The sequence below is a fragment of the Rhea americana genome, unplaced genomic scaffold, assembly GCF_003343005.1.
Source record: "Rhea americana isolate MKP2758 unplaced genomic scaffold, rheAme1 scaffold_47, whole genome shotgun sequence".
NCBI classification, from domain to species: Eukaryota; Metazoa; Chordata; class Aves; order Rheiformes; family Rheidae; genus Rhea; species Rhea americana.
This window is the reverse complement of record NW_028186612.1, coordinates 3,918,413-3,936,866: the sequence shown is the minus strand read 5'-3', so window position 1 is coordinate 3,936,866 and position 18,454 is coordinate 3,918,413. Positions and strand designations below refer to the sequence as shown.

At 36.8% G+C, this 18,454-nt stretch overlaps 1 protein-coding gene across 3 annotated transcripts in view; it reads left to right on the top strand.

The window, feature by feature from the left end:
• The first annotated feature begins 6 nt into the window (after positions 1 to 6).
• The window catches only part of CTDSPL (CTD small phosphatase like), an 82,417-nt gene continuing 63,969 nt past the window's right edge, over positions 7 to 18,454 (top strand). For all 3 annotated transcript variants that reach the window (XM_085316488.1, XM_085316487.1, XM_085316486.1), the window contains exon 1: positions 7 to 185. In XM_085316488.1, coding sequence (XP_085172614.1) covers positions 110 to 185 — 76 coding nt within the window. In that variant the 5' untranslated portion in view covers positions 7 to 109. The remainder of the gene's footprint in view (positions 186 to 18,454) is intronic.

Below are 18,454 nucleotides of genomic sequence, written 5' to 3'. Positions count from 1 at the left end.
AACTGCCAATCTGCGTGTTGATTTTTTTTAAACAAACAAACAAACAAATCCGCGCACACGAGCCTGCCTCTGGGAGGGAAATAGCCAGGTGAAATCTCACTCGGTTTCCATGGACAACCCGTCCATTATCACCCAGGTGACTAACCCCAAAGAGGAGGAGATCCTGTCCTGCACTCAGGATAAAGGTGAGCCGCCTTCTTCGGTAATTCTCTAGAAATCAGTGCTTAAAAATACGTACGTAACAACTTGAATTCTTCGGCTGCCCTATAATCCTTTCGCTCGACTGCGAATAGGGCAGCGCTTGTTTTTCGTGGGATTAAGCTATTTGCATGAAGATTTGGGGAAACTGCTTGCTGGCTAGAGCTAGGAACTTGTTACAGTGTTAAAATACTAAGTTTAACTGACACTAACTTAAATATCATGTGTCTGAGGACCGCTGATGTAACTTGTGTAAGGCTGTCACTTTGCAGCTAGCAGAGTGCTCCAGAGGAAAGATGCCCACGTTGGATTTGTTAGAAGGTTTTGAAATCTCAGTTTTGAAGGATTTTCTTACCTTTTGGAATAACATATTCCTGATTTTTTTTTCCCTCTCGCTCTTTCTTCCACGTCTCTGTTTTTCCCTGCTTCGTATTTCAGAATCAGACTATGGAGCTTTTAGTTTCTGTTGAAGGACTGAGCCTCTGAAAGAAACGTGGGCTACTCTTAAAAGTAGGAAGTGGAAACTCCCCTGCAGATAAATAGTTGTTGCATGCGTGTAACGTCGCGTTTTTGGTTGTGTTTTGCTTGCTGCAAAATCAGCTGAGTTAAGGCTGGCCGAAGGAGCTGCTGCTGCTTCTGGAGTGTAGCCACTGAGAATTGCTCTTAACCTCATTTCCTTTTGGAAGGTCAGAGGGGTCTGGGACTGTAAGTGGTTGTGTCCCTATGGATAGCGATGGGCAGTGCTGGATGACTAAAGGATACCATGTAAGTGACAGGCTTCAAGTTTTGGGGGATAGTTTGTGATTGGTGACAGTTTTTTTTTTTTTTTTTTTTTTTTGAAGTTACTTGTGTGTTGAGTTGTCTGCTTTGTAACGGGCAGTGCTGGTTTTAAGGGAAAAAAAAAAGCAAAAACTGCTCACCTGTGTAAACAGGGTGTGTGGTCATGTTGTCTAATAGATATGACGATAGACCTCCAAAATGATTGTCTAGAAACGGTAGCCTGGTATCGCTCCTCCTAAACCGAGTGCTTTTAATGTGCGGAGGACAACTTCCATTTCTGTGTAGCCTGTCTTGTAAATAGTGAGGAGAGGCTGAACAGTTAGAGAAGTTGCTCCTGGTTTGATTATAGCTGTTACTTTCAGATGAAAGTCTGCACATAAAATGACTGTCGTCTTATCTCATGAATGCTAACTGCAGAAGGACTATGGAGGTGGATTTAAAAAAATTGTGCTGGTGAAGTATTTCAACAAAAGATTTTTTTTTTTTCACTTGGAATAGGAGTGCTCACACAAATCTATTATATCACCTATCATTTATGGAGTGATACATCCACTGTGAGGCCTCATTCATCTCAAGAGGTTTCTGATGATTTTTTCTGTTTTGGCAACATCAAACATGAGGTAGGCTACAGTAAATAAGGTGCTGATGCTGTGCACATGATGTCTTCCAAGACCTGTTTTGGAGTAGATTCATGCAGTACCGTGCTCAGATGTTGCTACGGTCTTAAAGGCCTGTGCTGTGGAGTGCTTCATTAATACTGCTAGCAGCTGGTTGAAATCTTAGTGTAAAAAAGCTAATTGTCACAAATGGAGGAAAATCTCACAGTTCAAAATAAAAGCCTCCACATCAAACATGCATCTCCAAATCCTCAATACAGTGAGCTACACTGGGTAGAAAAAAAAGGCATATTACTTGCGTAACTATGCAGTAACTTGCATAATATGTATTGTATTCTTGCTGTTGGTTTGTGTTAGGGAGAAAATCACAGTGGTCTTAATTGCATACTGAGAGCCTTTTAAGCTGTGTATAAGCAAGGGTGGGCTGGGGAAGGGTGGAAGAAGCGGAGTCAGGGTTTAAAAAAAACGAGGAAAACCTATTATGATCTTAATATCATAATATTAATCTTTAGATTAATCTTTTTGTGCAAGGTTTTTTAATTAAAGTACATATTTTAGATTGACTTTCTTATTTCGTAACATGATAATACATGTTCTATGTTGAGACTCAAATCATTTCAGAGCAACTTTCACAGAAGGGGAATTGTAAATCTCTTACTTCCTGGGCTCTGGAATGAGAACGCTTGCTGTTTGTACCTCTTCTGCTACAGGTTTTCTCTCTGCTCAAGATACTGAGCTTGTAGGAAATGCATTTTGTATGTATCTTACTTTTGTGACTGCATATCATGTCACCCACTTCTCTTAGATTTCCTAAGAATTCTAGCAAAGCTTTTGGTTGCCATGTATAAACAAGCTCAAAGCTGAGATGGTGAATACAGTGATGGCAGGGATTTTAAGGTTCTTCATGGAAGACTGGTATTTAAAGTGAGTATTTGCCACTAATTTTGCTTAAACTGAATGTATTGATACAAAATGGCTAACAAATACTAGGACAAATTAACTCATGATTTGACTAATACAAGTGTTATTTGTGCTTATGTTCTCAAATAATTTTGTAACATAGTAAATTAGAGCAGCACTGTGCTGTTAAGCAAAGGCTGTCCAATTAATGAAAACCTGTTTTCCTCTCTGAATTTAGGATTTGGCTGCAAAAGCATGTTCCAAAATACTAAATACCGTGTAGTGGTGTCAGGACTCAGGGTATGTGTTTTTTAAGATTTTTTGGAGAGCTGCTGCTGGTGATTCTTGTTTAAGTGGGACTTTTTTCTTTTTAAGTTATATAAAAGCAGCTTTACAGCAACTGAGCAACTGCAAAATAGTACATGTCTGTAACTTTTTTTTTTCAAGATTTTTTTTTTGAAGCTTTTAATCAACCATGGTTGAGCATTTCCCCTGGTTTTTGGAGGTATTTATGCTGAGAAGGAGCTTAATATATGATTTATGCTTTTACCCAGTTACTATGCAAAGATACATGCCTGGCAGGAAATAAGGCCTATTCTTTTCATAGTCATGGGGAGTTATGTTTTCAGATAAATACTATGCTTTACAAATAAAAATACTGTCCAAATATTTTCTTGCTAATCCAGCTATATTTAAAAAGAGCTATTGAGATAAATGAAGCTATGACAACTTATTAGGGGCTAAGTAGTAATACTAAGGTGGAATTGTTAATGAATTTATTTTTAACAGATAGTTAAAAATTTATAAGGTGGAAGGAAAAAAGATCTTGCTGTATGAACCATTTGCTAATATGTTACCACATGGTGGAGCACTGTATTTAGTTGTCTGTCAATATGAAGGTTGAGCATGGAAAGTTGTTGCAATTGCATTTTATTATTATTGCTGTGTTTTCTCTGAAATGTGTGGATGTGTGGTGCTTATGCTCCTTGATGATTTTAGTCCCTGCCTGTGTTGTTAAGTTGGTGCTGGGAAATAGAAACTTGCTGATACTGTACTAGTTGGAAACTATATATAGCTAATAAAAATATTTTAGGCACTAAGTTGATAAAGATTTTAATTCCCTGCTTTTAAGTGAGGAAAATAGCAGTTCTTCACAGAAATATTTTACGTTATGGTCATTTGGCAATCTTGGAAATTCCTATTCCCTGCAGCATTATCAAGATTTGTAACTGGAAATGCAAGTACATGAAAAAAAATTTCTTGTACCACTGATAAAAGTGAGCAATTAAAAAATCTGAATCTCAACACAATAATTTTAGAGATAAAATCAACTGTTTGTTTTATAATTAATTCTTCTTATTAATCAGTTGAACAGTGACCGAGAGGTACCAGTTAATCTTGGAAACAGAGTGACAATGACAAGTTTTTGCCCCGTGTATAATGTACGCAGTGTAGTAACTGATGTGTAATAGGTAATCAGTCCAAAGAAGGTTGCATGTGGTTGTGTGTTTTTTGATTTTTTAAAACCTGTGTACTTTATTTTGATCCTCATAATTGATACAAATTCTTGGCTGTTTGCAGGTTCATAACTAAGTTGTAGTGTAATAATATTCCGGTCCTTTTAGAGTTAACAAATTGTGGTGCCTAGTTTTCTCTCTTCAGATGCATTCTTTCTAACTGTCTGTAAAATTTGACTGCCAGCTGAGCACCTATCTTCATTTATTTGGAATAAGTGCATGTTTATTGTCTCTATAAAAATGTATTTTCTTGGGCAGTAAAGGATTTGAAAAAAAAGGTTAAAAATTGAACCCAAGCTATTATCAGTACTTCTAGTAGTGTAATTCCTCAAGGATATTTTCACAAAGAAACAAGCTTTTCTGCCTTCATCTCTTAGAAGCAAAATTGAAGAACACAAAAATAAGAAGAGTAATTACAATAATTTGAAATTAGAAGTACTTAGGATCTTAAGTTAAAAGCCTATCTCCAGAATGCAACCAAAATAAGTGCCTTTATGGTATCTTCAATAAAATACATTTTGAAAATACACAAAAATATTTGGAATAGACTTTTCTCTGCCGTTAATTCATGACTTGAACATTTGAAGATGCATTAATGTTCTTGAGACATTGTCTCAGCACATTTTTATAATGTTAGCTACAATATTTGTACTTTAAAAGTAACATTAAGAAATGAATGTGGAAACCACTCCAGCACTACATTGGAATGTGGATTCCTCACAGAGGGTAAAGTTTTAAATCATTAACTAATGACATAGTTGTTGCATAAAACCTGCTGTATGGTTACTCTGGTTTCATGTTCCAGGGTGACTGTAGTAACCTATAGTATAGTAACCTAAGATTTGATTTAAGGTAGCAGCGAACAAGCTGAAGTGTACTGGCAGTAAAGTGAATGATAATTTGCATGAATATCTAATGTTCAGTCAGTATCTATAAGCTGCAGCATTATCACTTCTTCCTAACTGCACAAGTCATCTTGACTTCGTATTTGTTTTAATGCAGTGATTTAACTTAAGTGTTCAGGAGTCTAATATACCTTTAAAAAAAAAAAGGTTGACCCATATAATGTCAATTGAGTATTCGGCAGTGCAAATGGCAACACCCTTTTCTGAGATAACCAGTACAGCCTAGCGTCATTGATGCTATGCTTCTTCCTTCAGAATTTAATCTCAACATTGCAAATAAGTTCCTAGCTAATTTGTGTACTTTTTTTTTTTCTTTTCTAAAAGAAGAAACTAAAATGCTGAGAAAGTGAAATTTAGTAGAAATGATTCTTAATTGTTTTGGTCCATGTTGTTGAAAGAAATTGTGTGCATTACACTTTATAGTAGCTAGTTTTAACTATGAGAAGCTTATTTTTCCATCATGGAACACTTCTATAAGACAGTAAAATTCCTATATTGTTTTTCAAATATGAAAATGGTTGCCAATTAATACAAGCCCACAGTTCTTATATATTTCAGGCCTTAGATATTCACTCTGTAACCAGAAATTAAAGATTTACTTGCTTATCAGAGTAGTTGGACATGACCACCATGGTTGGTGCTTTCTCTATATAGCAGGATTACAATTGCCACTGAAGTTCAGGTTCAGGCAATCCTGGATTGCGAGTGTTAACTCTGGGACTGCATTTGTCCATTACTTAGCCCTACCTGATGAAGAATTTGTTTGAGGTAATTTGCATAGAATACTTTGAATTATATTTGAAGTACTTCTGTCCATAGAATTAAACATTTTTTAAAATGTATATAGGAAAAGCAAAGGTAGGAGAAAGATGTATTGCAGTTTCTGGGGTATAACTCTCTATTTCTTAAACCTTCACCCATTATGTGGATCAATAGTGGAAGATGTGGCAAGATCCTTGCCCTCCTCCTCCCTACCCTGAGGTTGTGTATTGCTGAGAGAGAAGGTAGGATTGTGGTTAAGCAGATACATGGAGAAATGCTGATAGAACTACAAAATGAGCCTGTTTAGATGTTTAAAGACTAAGTCTAAATTGTTGGTGAGGACTGATTACTGTTAGAGTCCGCTCACTGGAGGAGACCTGGCTGACCATGATTTTTAAAGTCCTGCTGAACTTCCAAAGCTTTTTGTAAGGGACTGGGGACAGGCACAGAGGAAAGGTATCATTTGCACTGCAGTGTAATCAGAGATGTTTTTAAAGAGTTTCCTGTTAGAAATACTAATCTTTTGTAAATTCTACTTTTGTTGGAGATTGGGAGGGTTTTTTTTTCTTTTTATACTTGAGGGATGTTAAGGCATAAAGTTGACGCAGGTGTGACATGAGGAAAGCATAAATAGCATCTAAGCAGATCAGAGTAAAATTCTAAGTGATCTACTGTGATATAATTTGGCCTTTTTATATTTCTAAAATGTTTGATGCAAGACCAAAAGAATCTGTAAACCAGAGTCACATACAGCCCATGCCTTTCAGTACCAATTATTACTTTGTGGTGTATTAGTGGTAAAAATAACTTTAGACAAATGGGCAGAAAGTGTTCTGTTTGGTTTTGGGCCTGCAGAAAGCTTGTAGGCTTTATAAGGCATTTTATCACAACTATCACATTTATTCAAGTGCCACAGTTTATTCTTTTTGTACAAGGTAATAAAATATGCTTTATAAAAGAGGAAACCCCATTATTGTAAGCAGTTGGCTGTGCTGAAAACTAAATTCTTTTATTCAGAAATTTTGTTGCGAGTTAAATCTGAAGAAGTATATGGTAGACTTGGATTCTAAAGAACCTGTTTATTTTAAATGAAGAGGTTTTTCCTATTCCTCTTTTTGCAGGAAAAAAAAATGTTACTTCTCTTCTGAACATTGATTAGTGTAATTAAAACCTGGAGGGGCAAGGGCAAATAAGATAATATGGGCTGTATTTTGTTCAGAAGAGGAACTGCAAATGGAGGTTGTCTGATCTATGAGAACCTATGTATGTTACCTTTTAAAATGTTTGTAAAAATTCACTACAGTGTTCTGTAAGAAAGAAGTGCTTGATGAATCTCAGCCTGAAGTTCCAGCATGTATATTGGTGGTTTTGTTAAAATAGCGTCCTCTCTCGTATTGGCCAGTCAGTTCTGCCTGTTTTTTTTTTTTTTTTTTTTTTTTCCTTGCTACTGTCACAGGCCTCTTTATTTTTCTTTATTTTCTTGGTAGAAAGTGGTGTATTGATTTTTATTCCCCCCTGTGCTTTCCCCCACTCGCCGAGGTCTCTTGTTTCCTGAGTTGTAATTCAGGATTCCCAGCAGAATTAGCAGAAAAGGGATTCTTGTTGTTTCCTTGTCTACTGTAATCAGCAATAAAATTTTAAACTTCCCTGTTTATTTCAAGATGGAGTTTTGCAAATCCGTCATCTCCCTCTTGGGTTATGCTCCTCCCCTGGCCTCTGGGAGTGAGTGAGAAAAGGGAACTGTGCCCAGCCTTTGGGAACGAGCTCCTAGCCTTGCAGAATGTTTTGAGGCAGCTAGACTTCAGTTTAAATCTTGATAGCTATTAGAAAAGAGTGCTACTACCACAACAGATGCTATTATCGTGAGCGTGAATCTAGACATGTTTCTCTGAAGGAATATTTGAAGAACTCTTGCATATGTATGAATTTTGTATGTAATTATTCCAAAAATGCATTTAAGAATTTGCATGCAGTGCTGCTTTATTTCTGTCCACAAACTTTTGGCTTGAATGTGTATGTCAAAATACTTGCATTTTTGCTTTGGATACACATGCACGCACATACGTATGGTTATTTGGGATCTTTTTAGCTGTCAGAATGCTCTGGTAGAGTTAAAATGGTGGATACAGGTTTTGAAGTCCTTTTGCAGTTTAAAATTTGCTTGAATCGTAAAGTTGCTACATTCTGCAATTTTTTCCAGTGATGGTTCAGATGAAAATACTCTTCAAAGGAGTGGTGAATTCTGACGTAGTCCTAGAAGATATTTAATCATTTATATTTGCTCCAGCCAAACACTTTGAAAGCTCTAGTATTTACCACCTGGAGAAGAAAGGGTGTTTTAAGATTACAAAGAATCTCCAAAAGCTGTCACAAAAGAATTACAAATTTTAGAGAGGCTTATGAGACTTCTAGTTAAGAACAGCAAAATGAAAATGATAAAAGATGCATACATTTACATGCCATTAATCAAATTGTTAAGTAATGTTCTTCAGGAAAAAAAGTTTAAGCAAATACTTAACAGAGACTTTTGTGTCCTCTGATGATGCTCAGAGGTGTTGAGTACTAGTGACTGTGTCCTGGGAATGATTTTGGTGTGAGAAAGTATGAGAGGTGCTTGGGGAGTGTAATGGTATGGGGATGAGGAACCCTGAATCGTACTGCGTGGACAGATGGTCCCTAGCCAGTTGGCCAAAATGGCATAGGAGCTATCTGGTAAGGGCAGAGATTCATCATGACTATACTAGGGAGATTAAAAAAAAATAATTATCGAGGTCTTGTTTCTGATGCAAGTTCACTATTGCAGTATAACAGGAATGCTCTGGTTCTTAAAGCTGAGAAATTTTTGCCTTGTGTTTCCTTTGTGGCAATTGTCAGAAACCTTGAGTGGGTATTTTGCTGTATTGAAAAGGAGGAGATACCTGAAAGGTAACAATTAGAATAGAATAAATGTGCCAGGGCTTTTCCCATAATATAATATGGCCTTCAGAATTGCAAGCAAAATGTCTGATTTGGCTAAAAGGAAGTGTTTGCTTAAGCACCGCTCAGCTAACCTGTATAATCCTCGAGAAGATACTGTTGTCAAAATAGTTTACCTGGGAATTCCTAAGCAGGATTAACTGACTTCAATTTGCATTTATGCTAACAAAAACAAAATTATGAAGATACTCACTGTGTTTCAGTGTATGAGTTGAGTGCTGCCTCTCAGGAGGGAAAGGGGGGAAAACCCCATTTTATGTAGTTACCACCCGAGTATGACAAGTATCTGGAATTCAGTTTATTGCAAACTCGGACCAGCAGTTATCCTGTGATGGGTGTAAGCACATATAAACATACGTGATAGAAGACGATTCCTTCTGCTGAGTCCGTTGTTGGCTGGATGCCAATTCTTATGACTGTTAGGATATGAAACTGCTTTTGCTGAGAATCAGTTAGTTGAAAGTGACTTAAAATTTGGGAGTGGGAAGGAGGTTATGTTGGTTGGGGAATTAAAAAGAGGAAAGAAGTACCAAATACAATCTCTAGTGCAATTAATTTGCTAATTGCATGTGGACAATAGATTGAAAAGCCCCAGAAGGAGAGGTTTTACAGCATAACTGTAAAAATAAATAAATAAATAAAAAGCATCTGTGCATCTGTCTAGGGGGGTGTGACGTGTTTATCATGAGTACATAGTTGTGGGATTCCTTTTTCTCACATTTCAGAACCCCTTTTCTTTCTGGAAGATTCCCTCTTATTTTGAGATTAAAAATGCCTAGGAAGCAAGTATGGATAAATTCGATGAAAAACGAAAGTGAAACCTAAAGAGAGCAACAACGTCCTTCCTGATTTTAAGAGTGAATTTAGTATTTAAATGTTTTTGGCTCCAAATTATGTTGAAAAAATGACATTTCCATGAAGGCTGTTCCCTGAAATTCAGATTGCTTTTTCTGCCCCACAAGAAATGTGAAACACTTCAAGTTCTTGCTCTCTGTATTGAAAAGGATGCTAACAACTTAATTGCACTGCCTGTCCAATGTTAATTAGTTTTAATACAATTAGCATTCACTTTTAGTACTGTGACAGGCTTATGGGGCAAGGAAACAGATGTTGATGCCCAAGATGTTACTCTACAATTGCTGCCACTTTTTCTTTTGTAAACATGCCATGACAAGAAACAAGAATAAAAATTTGAACAAATCAGGGAAATTAAACTTAACAGTTTTAAAACTGGAATCCATTCAGGTCTCATTTCTGTATTTAGATGTTGTACTACTACTGCTGCATTTCATTATAAATTACCCTTTTAACATCAGTCTGATCAAGGCAAGTGTACTCAGAGAGCACAGTGGCATTTTAAAAATGTCACTACCTCAGTCGTTTTGGTAAAGATGGATTATTTTTCATACCTTTAAATCAAAAAGCTATTTAGTTTAGCTGTAATAATTAAATACTGTTTGTATTTCATATAAAACTGTAGTATTATGAAAAGGAGGAGAAAAGCTATTTCAGAAAAAAGCTGCCCCAGATGCAAGAAATAGAACTTCAGAGATTCCCAAGGACCAAACACTCCTAGATTCATAAATAAAGGACAGTTTCTGTTAGATACAAAGTGATATAATAATGATAATATAACATTTCAAGAAAAGATGAGATCAAAAGGAGGCTTCGCTTTATAATTTCTGTTCAAAGCGTCCTTTCAGGAAATGTCCTGAATAGAAAGAATGAAACTGTGCCACTTCATTTTGCAATGTGTATTGGGCTAGAATAAGCCCTGAAGTGCAAAACTTAACATTGACATTACATTATTGTGGTTCTGTTCAAATACAGTTTCCACAGTGGCTTTGAATTCTTGTGCAAGATAGTTCTGATTCCCACCCCACTACCCAAAAGTAAAATTTTCAACAGACTTTGGTCAGGTAATACTTGCAGTCCTCCTAAACTGTATATCTAAAAACATTTTGGGGAGCTTTAGGACATAAAACATAATTCCTTCAGCTGCTTCTTTTTCTTTGTTAAGTAATATCATCAGGATTAGAAACTATGGAAAAGAAGCTATGGGAGGAAAAACTGGGAAATCAACATAAAAACAGTGTCCAGAAGGACATAATACAACTTTAGCACAGGTTAACCTTGCACTTGGTCTGTATAAAACATGCTCCAGCACCTTGAGAATGTGGGATGTTAGGTTACAAGATACACACTTACTTGAATAAAGTTTGTATTAAACATAGAAGTAATATTGGTTTTGTTTTGAAAATGGCCTTGAATGTATATGAAATGTAAAATACAACTGGTCTGACTCATGGCAGAATGTGCTGAGGCAGTCTGAAATTCAGCATAAGTTATTATCTATTTAGTTTAGACTCTGGTTATTTGGAGGGTGGAGGAGTGTTGGAATTCATGTCTCTGAATGATTTTTATAAGCCCATTGGTGAAAATGCATTAATTGTCCAGCAAACAATAACGTATCTACCGCTTAACCAGAAGGCTCTTTTTTTTTCTTTCTTTCCTAATACTATAAGGTTGAAATAAAAAGTTTCTCTAACAGACATTTAAAATGATCAGTTGGAGTGGAAATGGGAACTTGTTTTATATACAAAAAAACTGGTTTTGTTTCCTAAAAATGTCCCTTTTTTCCTAAAAATGTTAAATGCTGTTGGGAAGAGAAACAGAAAAAAAAAAAAAGAAAACCCCCCCCCCCCCCCCCCATAAAAAAAAATACGATTTCTCATTGTGAAGATGTGTTCTAAGTCCCACTGTGGGTAGCTGTTGTATGATAGCCTTCACGTAATAAAGGTCGCTATCTTATATGCTGCTAATAAGGTCAGTAAAGAGGTTTGATTTTGATAATAAATTCACAGTTTTGAATGATTCATCATTTTGATTGGATAATTCACAGTTTTCACCTTCTTAATAGCTGATTTAGGTGACAGCTAGCCTACTGTTACGGACTATTTTACAGGAGTAAACAGACTTTCTTACTTTAATTAAGACCATATGTGTACAGTAATTGTGATTCTCTGGGAATCTGTATCTTATGTTTTCAGTTAAATAGATGATAAAATGTTGTAGCTATAGAAAGGAATATCAAGTCTAGAAAGCAGATGTCTTCATCTTCGAAAGCAGTTTTGTTTTTGTCTTCTATATCATCATAGAAGACAACCCAACATTTCTTCAGATTTGATTGCCTCCTCCTGCAACATAATAAACATTTAACACTTTGTAACTGATAAAATTACTCTTTGCAAGAAGTGTTCAGAAACCTTACTTTTTTAAAAAAAATAAATGAGCTCTAGTTTACTAAGTGGCAAAACATGTATAAGTTTCTGCGTTATCTTAGCAAAGTCTGCACAGTTTAACTTCTGTGTAAATCTATTGACTTGCATGTTAAACAGTACTAAAAATGAATTGAGCAAGAATATCGAATATGAGCATGTTACTAATGCATTCTAGTGAAAGGGAACAACTGGTAGTTACCAGAGGAGCCCTTTTGGAGTTCTTTAGAAAAATTAAAATATGTCAAAATACATATCGACTGTATCAGCAGGATGAGAACTCGTATGCAGCTGAAGGTACTGCTTTGGCAATTTGTAGCATAAAATTTTACTTTAACACTGGCACCCTTCCCTCTAGAAAGCATCACTTCTCTTCATATCACTTCTCAGAGGTTAAATGCAGTCCTTGGAACAGTTACAGGAAAGAATATCAGTGTGTTTGTAAACCATGACCTGCTTTTTGGTCTAACTGGCCAAATATACCGCTTTTCTGGATTGCCGTGAGGACCGCATGTAATTTTTTCTGTGCTGAACGGAGGGCAGCCAGGAGGATATTCCAGGAACCTTCTCGGAGCCTGGGCGTGTGGTGCCCTTTGCTGTCTCCTTCGCCCGCTGGCTGTCTCGCTCGCCTCCAGCCCCATGCACAGCTCTCTGGGATCGCCTGTTGCCAAATACTTTTATTCCCCAACCAGCTCAGTCGCACAGTTAAGCATATGGATATGCTACGAACACATTTTCTAGTGTATGTGGACCTCAAGAGAGCCAACACAAACCTACGCAGTATGTTTTTTATTCAGTTTATTCATGAAGGCTACCGGTACTGATTTAAGTGTTTTAGTACTGATGCTTTTTCAAGGAAAGCCAGGCCAGATGTTCCACTGCCAATGGAGGATGCGTGACTGAAGGAGCTGATGTCTTGCTCATCTTTCATGCTGTTAATTTGCAATATTCTTGCAGGAACAAGGTTTTAGGACATTGACAGTATTTAAAGTACTGTCATTTGCCTTGCTTGGTGGAGTCCTTATTAGCATTACACCTAAATATCTGGTAGAAGTTTGTTCAGTCAAGCTGTTGCTAGCAATGCTGGAATTCCTTGGGCAATGGAAAAGTTAGGTTTACATGCAGTATATGTGCATTTGCTGTGCTGTACAGGTGGTCAGGAACAGAGGTTAGTGTGTTTTCCTGACTTGGTTGATGAATTTTAGAAGCTGGAAAATGCCAGTTTGGAGAGAGTAAGAAAGAATTGTGGGAGATGACCAGAAGATCATTAGATGACACTAGAGAATTCAAGATCTTGAAATATTTTTCCTGAAATAATCTTTGATGCTCGGATGTGATGAGCATGTGATTTTTGTCTTGTCTGCATGTGGATAAGCTGGTGCAAAGAAATAGGCATTTGTAGGATGTGATTGATTTCACCTGTTGCAGATGTCTACTTTAGAATGGGATAAGTTGTGCCCTGGAGACTGCATGAGCAATGAGGGGGGTGTGTGGAGTATGTCACTGACATCTGTGTTTGGCTGTGTGTAGAGGTGGTCGAAATAGGATTCAGAATCCTAACTTGACGGTTTTATCCTCGGCTCTGTGTATGATACATACAGCACTGATTTTTGGCTGCATTGAAAGGCAGCAAGTGGATACAGAATTACAGAGCTCTGGAGTTTATCTTTCGTTGCCTCTTCGGAGGAGGAGGGAAGAAGAGGCAAACTTGGCAACAATTTTCAACAGTTATTGGTGCCGTTCTCCTTCTCTAAGTTTAGCAGCACTGGAGGTGGTAGTTAAAATGGGCTCTAAGATTTTGAAACTCTGTTCTGAACAGGATTAGGTAACGTAGTACTTAAAAATGCTGGAAGTCCATCTATGCTAGAGCTTGCAGAGCCGAACGCCTTCACCGAATTTAATCGATACTTTAGTAAAAATGGAAGGGATTTACTTAATTTCCCCTACTGTAGAAAAGAATTGTGAAGTTTGCTTAGGGATAAACTTTAGGCAGTGTGTTTAAAACGCCGCTTGTAGGAGTTTAGCGTCACACTTTGATATATCACCTTACTTCGTTGAAGCAAACCTGATCCCAGCATCAGCAAGGGCTTAACGCTTCACCACTGCAGAGAAACTCCTTGCCTCTTTAGAGGGCAGAACAATATATAGAGCGCGATGGAAAGGCTGTGTGACACCAGCAGCCTTTCTCATGGTTTTCACAGGTACTGCAGATTGTTGACAAAAATGCCATTGCAAAAAAACTGCAAGGGAATTAGATAAAATATCACCTTTTCTAATTCCTTCTCTGAAATATTTTGTCAGCTGGCTTCCGGAGTGAGTAGCACCAATGTTTTTGTATGCTCACCCTTCAGCATTTCAACGAAAGCTTAAAAACCAATCTTAATTGTCTGTTTCCAAATTGAATTACTGTGCTTGCAAGATCACAGTCCTTTACATCAAGGATTTCTATTTTGGCATGGTATTTGTGAAAAGCTGTTTTAACCAACTTGTTTCCTGCTTTTCTGAAATCAGCAGTGTTGAAGGGAAATTGATGCTCCTTTATGGAAAGGAGAAGAGCCTCATTTAGGTTGCTAAAGCGCACTGTATTGAAGGAAATGTGATTTGGTTGCAGAAGACTGAGGGAACATGCTTACAGGAATAATTTGAGTGGGATTTTGATTGGATATACACTTGATAGTCCAGGGTACTGCCAGGAAAAAAAAAAAAACTCGCCACAAAATCTATGCCGGTATTTCCAAGTGAAACCTTTGAAGTTCCACAGAGTTTGAGCAGCTACTTGACCATTTTACTTTACTTCCTTCTTCAGCATTTATTTACTCTGATTATAGCAGCCTGTCCTATAAATAATTTAGCTTGCAGATTCTTCAGGACTGGGTCACAGGTGCATCTTTGTGAAATACCAGATTTATCATTGTGAATGATGATTGGGCCAGTGCCTCTGTATGTGGCATGTTACTACATTGCTTACCTAAGTAAGTGGAATACATAAATGTCTGTAATAGCTAATAGTGGAAAGGATATTTTTAGTGTTTCACTGGAATGATAGATAAAAATTAAAAGAACTAAGATATTTCCACATTAACATTTATATTATGGAAGCATAAAGTTACTGTGCCTATAGAAAAAATAAATCTTTATAGCTCCTTAGAACTAAGATTTGGGGTTATATGTAATATTTTATATATACATATAATTTTTATTTGACTTGTACTTTCAACGTTTTGGGTCTCAGCTGCAATTTGCTATCATCAGTGGGGTGAAAAGATGGTAGTGATAGAGAAGCTTTTGCAGAACTATGCATCATGCCTAGAGTAGATGTTCTTTAAGTACTTCTCTACACCAGAGCTGCTCTTGAAGTAGAAATATGGGAGATAACTTGAGGCTACCACTGTGTTACTTTTTCAGTAGTGACTCTTAAAGAGTCAATATCATAGCTTATTAAAGACACTCTGTTAATTGAAAATGTTCTGGATAATAAATGTATGAATTATCTTTTCTTTAAAGGTCACCATAAGGTTTAGCAGGAAATACCACGATAGAGCAGGACATAAGAATGTAAAGCACCCGCAACTTCAGTTATGCTGACTTTGTCATTTTGGAAACCACTTTGGTAAGATCAGAGGTTGACAGGCCTTCTTCTGGAATCTTATTTTATCTTCCTAGTACATGTCTTCCTCCTTCTATGAAATTGAAGCTCTAGTATTTTGGAATATTGTCTCATCCTGCAGGTATGCCTCATTGGCACTTGTACAAGACTTTGTGCTTCTGTGAGCTTAAGATTCAGGAGGAATCATTTTACTGCACATACCTGCTGTGTGTTATTCCTGAATTTACAAACAGCTTAGGCTTTTGATATTCTGTATTCTGTACATAGAGCAAGTGGTAGTAAGATTAAATCAATGTCTAAGTTCAGCTATATGTTTAGTGGCCTGACTTTGATGCTATGGAATTAAGGATACAATTTAGCTCCCTGCTGGGGTTAGACATGCTAAGATTAATGACAGAAGCTGGCAATTCAGTAAATATTTACAAGGCATTTAGCAATTTGTGAGGTGCTAACGCTCTTCCCCTTTTTTTTCTTGTGATAAATGAGTAACAAGGTAGTATTTTATTGCTGCTGGCAGACTATGGTATTGCACTGTCTCTGCTATTAATGCCCAATGAAGTAATTTAAGGGAATGGGGATAGCTAGATATTAAGGATTTGGGAAAAGAATATAGGCTGATATTTCTGGGAGTAAATGCAAAGCTAAATTAAAAAAAAAAAGGAGTTAAGGTAGCTAACATAAAACAGGGGAAGGATGGAAGAAAGCTTTTAAAGAAATTCTGTCCAATGTAAAAAACAGTTTATATTTTTAAAAAACCCCAACGTTTTCAGATGTCATACAAGCACTTGTTAGGTTTTCTGATTTGGCAGCATCATTTTCCAAGATAAAAATACAAAGCTTTAATTTTTTGCTACATAAAAGAATTTGAAAGGAAAGGCTAATTGTTCATACAAGATTGGTAGATTAATGTTAGGAAAAGATTGTATGCTTTTTAAAGTGAAACTTGCTTAACCCATTGTATTCGGTGTATCAGCTGTTGTAAGTGTTGTTGTGGATTTTTTAAAAAAAAAATATTAGCTTTTTACATACGTATGCAGGAGCACAGACTATTGTATGCATGTAGACACCTGGTCTTCACCTTTAGGTAACTGGATTTGTTGATGTATCAGGTGTTGTTTAAAGTCACAATATCCTGCAGTAATTCAAGCTGGAAGGAACCTCTGGAGCCTGCTCAGAGCAGGGCTCTCTTAGTTGGCTGGCTCAGGGCCTCGTTCAGTCAAGCTTTTACTATCTCCAAGGTCAGATGAGAGATTTTGCAGTTTCTCTTGGCCCCCCTTCCCATGTTAGACGATAGTCTGTGTGAAACTTTCCTAATATTTAGCAGGGATTTCTCCTGTTGCAACTCGTGTCCATTGCTCGTGTCCTAGTGCTGAGCACCTGCAAGAGTCTCTGTCTTCTCTGCAACCTCCCATTGGGTAGCTTTATGTGTATAGGTGTAACATTTCAAGCATACTAAGGAATAATAAATTCCTCTTTTATTGGTCCAGTGTTTTCCTCTTCCTCAGACAGTTCTCTGTTCACTTGGATATAATCTCTGCAAAGAGATTTTTCTTCCATTATGCTTGAACTAACTTTCAGTTTAAAAACAGGGTACTTCATTCTGTATCCCCACTTGCCTTGATTATATTTTTCCTGAAAAATCCAATGATACTGTAGCTAAAGGTATTTCGTTGTATAAAATAGAATTTTTAGGGTATATTCATCTAAGATTTCCTTTTTGTGTGTGTGCGCGTGTGTGTGTGACATAGTTAAACCCCTTCCTCCCACACTCACCTTTTCTCTTGTGAGAGTACTAACTCAATTAAAAATATGGGAATACGTGGTCAGAGAATGAATAGGAACTACACCTTTTTACAGTAGCACAGAGTTCTGCAAATGTGTAACTCCTGGTATAATTGCAGTTTTATATCCTAAGCATGTTATGTGTGGACTACCTAGTTGTGGATTAGTATGGCAGCTGCAGCATGGAAGTCCTTTCCCATTTTTTCAGGCTTCAGGCTAATCAATAGGAAGCAAACTTCTGCAGGAATTGCGCTTCTGTCTGCTCATTATAGCAAAAGCCTGAGCAGTTTGAAGGGAAAAACTAGGAACGGGCAGACTTAAAAGATGCAATTGACAGGAATGTTTTATTGATTTCTATTTCAAATGAAGCAACAGTATGTCCTTTTTTCTTTTTTTCTTTTTCTTTTCTTTTTTTTTTTTTAAGGAAAAACCGGGGTAAGGGGGGGGGGGRGGCTTCACAACTTTTTTTATTCACTCTCTTTGAGGCCATCCTGCAGAATAGCTTGAGATGCCCAACTGTGGTTGTAGAAAAACTACTTCTTACGAATGTATGTATGTGAAGGTAGTGGTGCTATCACTTCACTGCTTTAAAGATGAAAGAGAAAGACTGCATTCATTATTGTTCCATTTGTTAAATATTTCTTTATTCCCATTTGACAAACTCGGTCCTAACTACGTAGCAATCTCACTTTTGAGTAGTTTGTTGGTTTTATATAATAGAAATTTTTACTCAAAATCACCTTATTGTTGTCCAGATTTAAGCTTTTACATAAGATCATTTGACTTGAATTTTCAACTTACTTTGGAGTAAAACTTGGCAGATTTTAATATTCTACAGCAGTTTTACATGGCAGTTTGGTATATATTTTCTGTAAAACACACAGCTGATCGTACAGAATTGTAGTGGGTAGTAATTATGGTAATAGCTGTTATACAGTATAGTGTGAATAGGGTCAGAATGGGATATTTATCTACGGATAAAGTTATGCTGAAGACTTTAATGGTACCGGGTAGTTAGGATCTCCTTCCAGAGAAAGCATCATGATCCATTAACAGCTCTGTTCCTGAACAGTAAGCTTAAATATTGCATCACTTTTAAATAAATTACTATCTTAACATTTTGTTCTTTTCT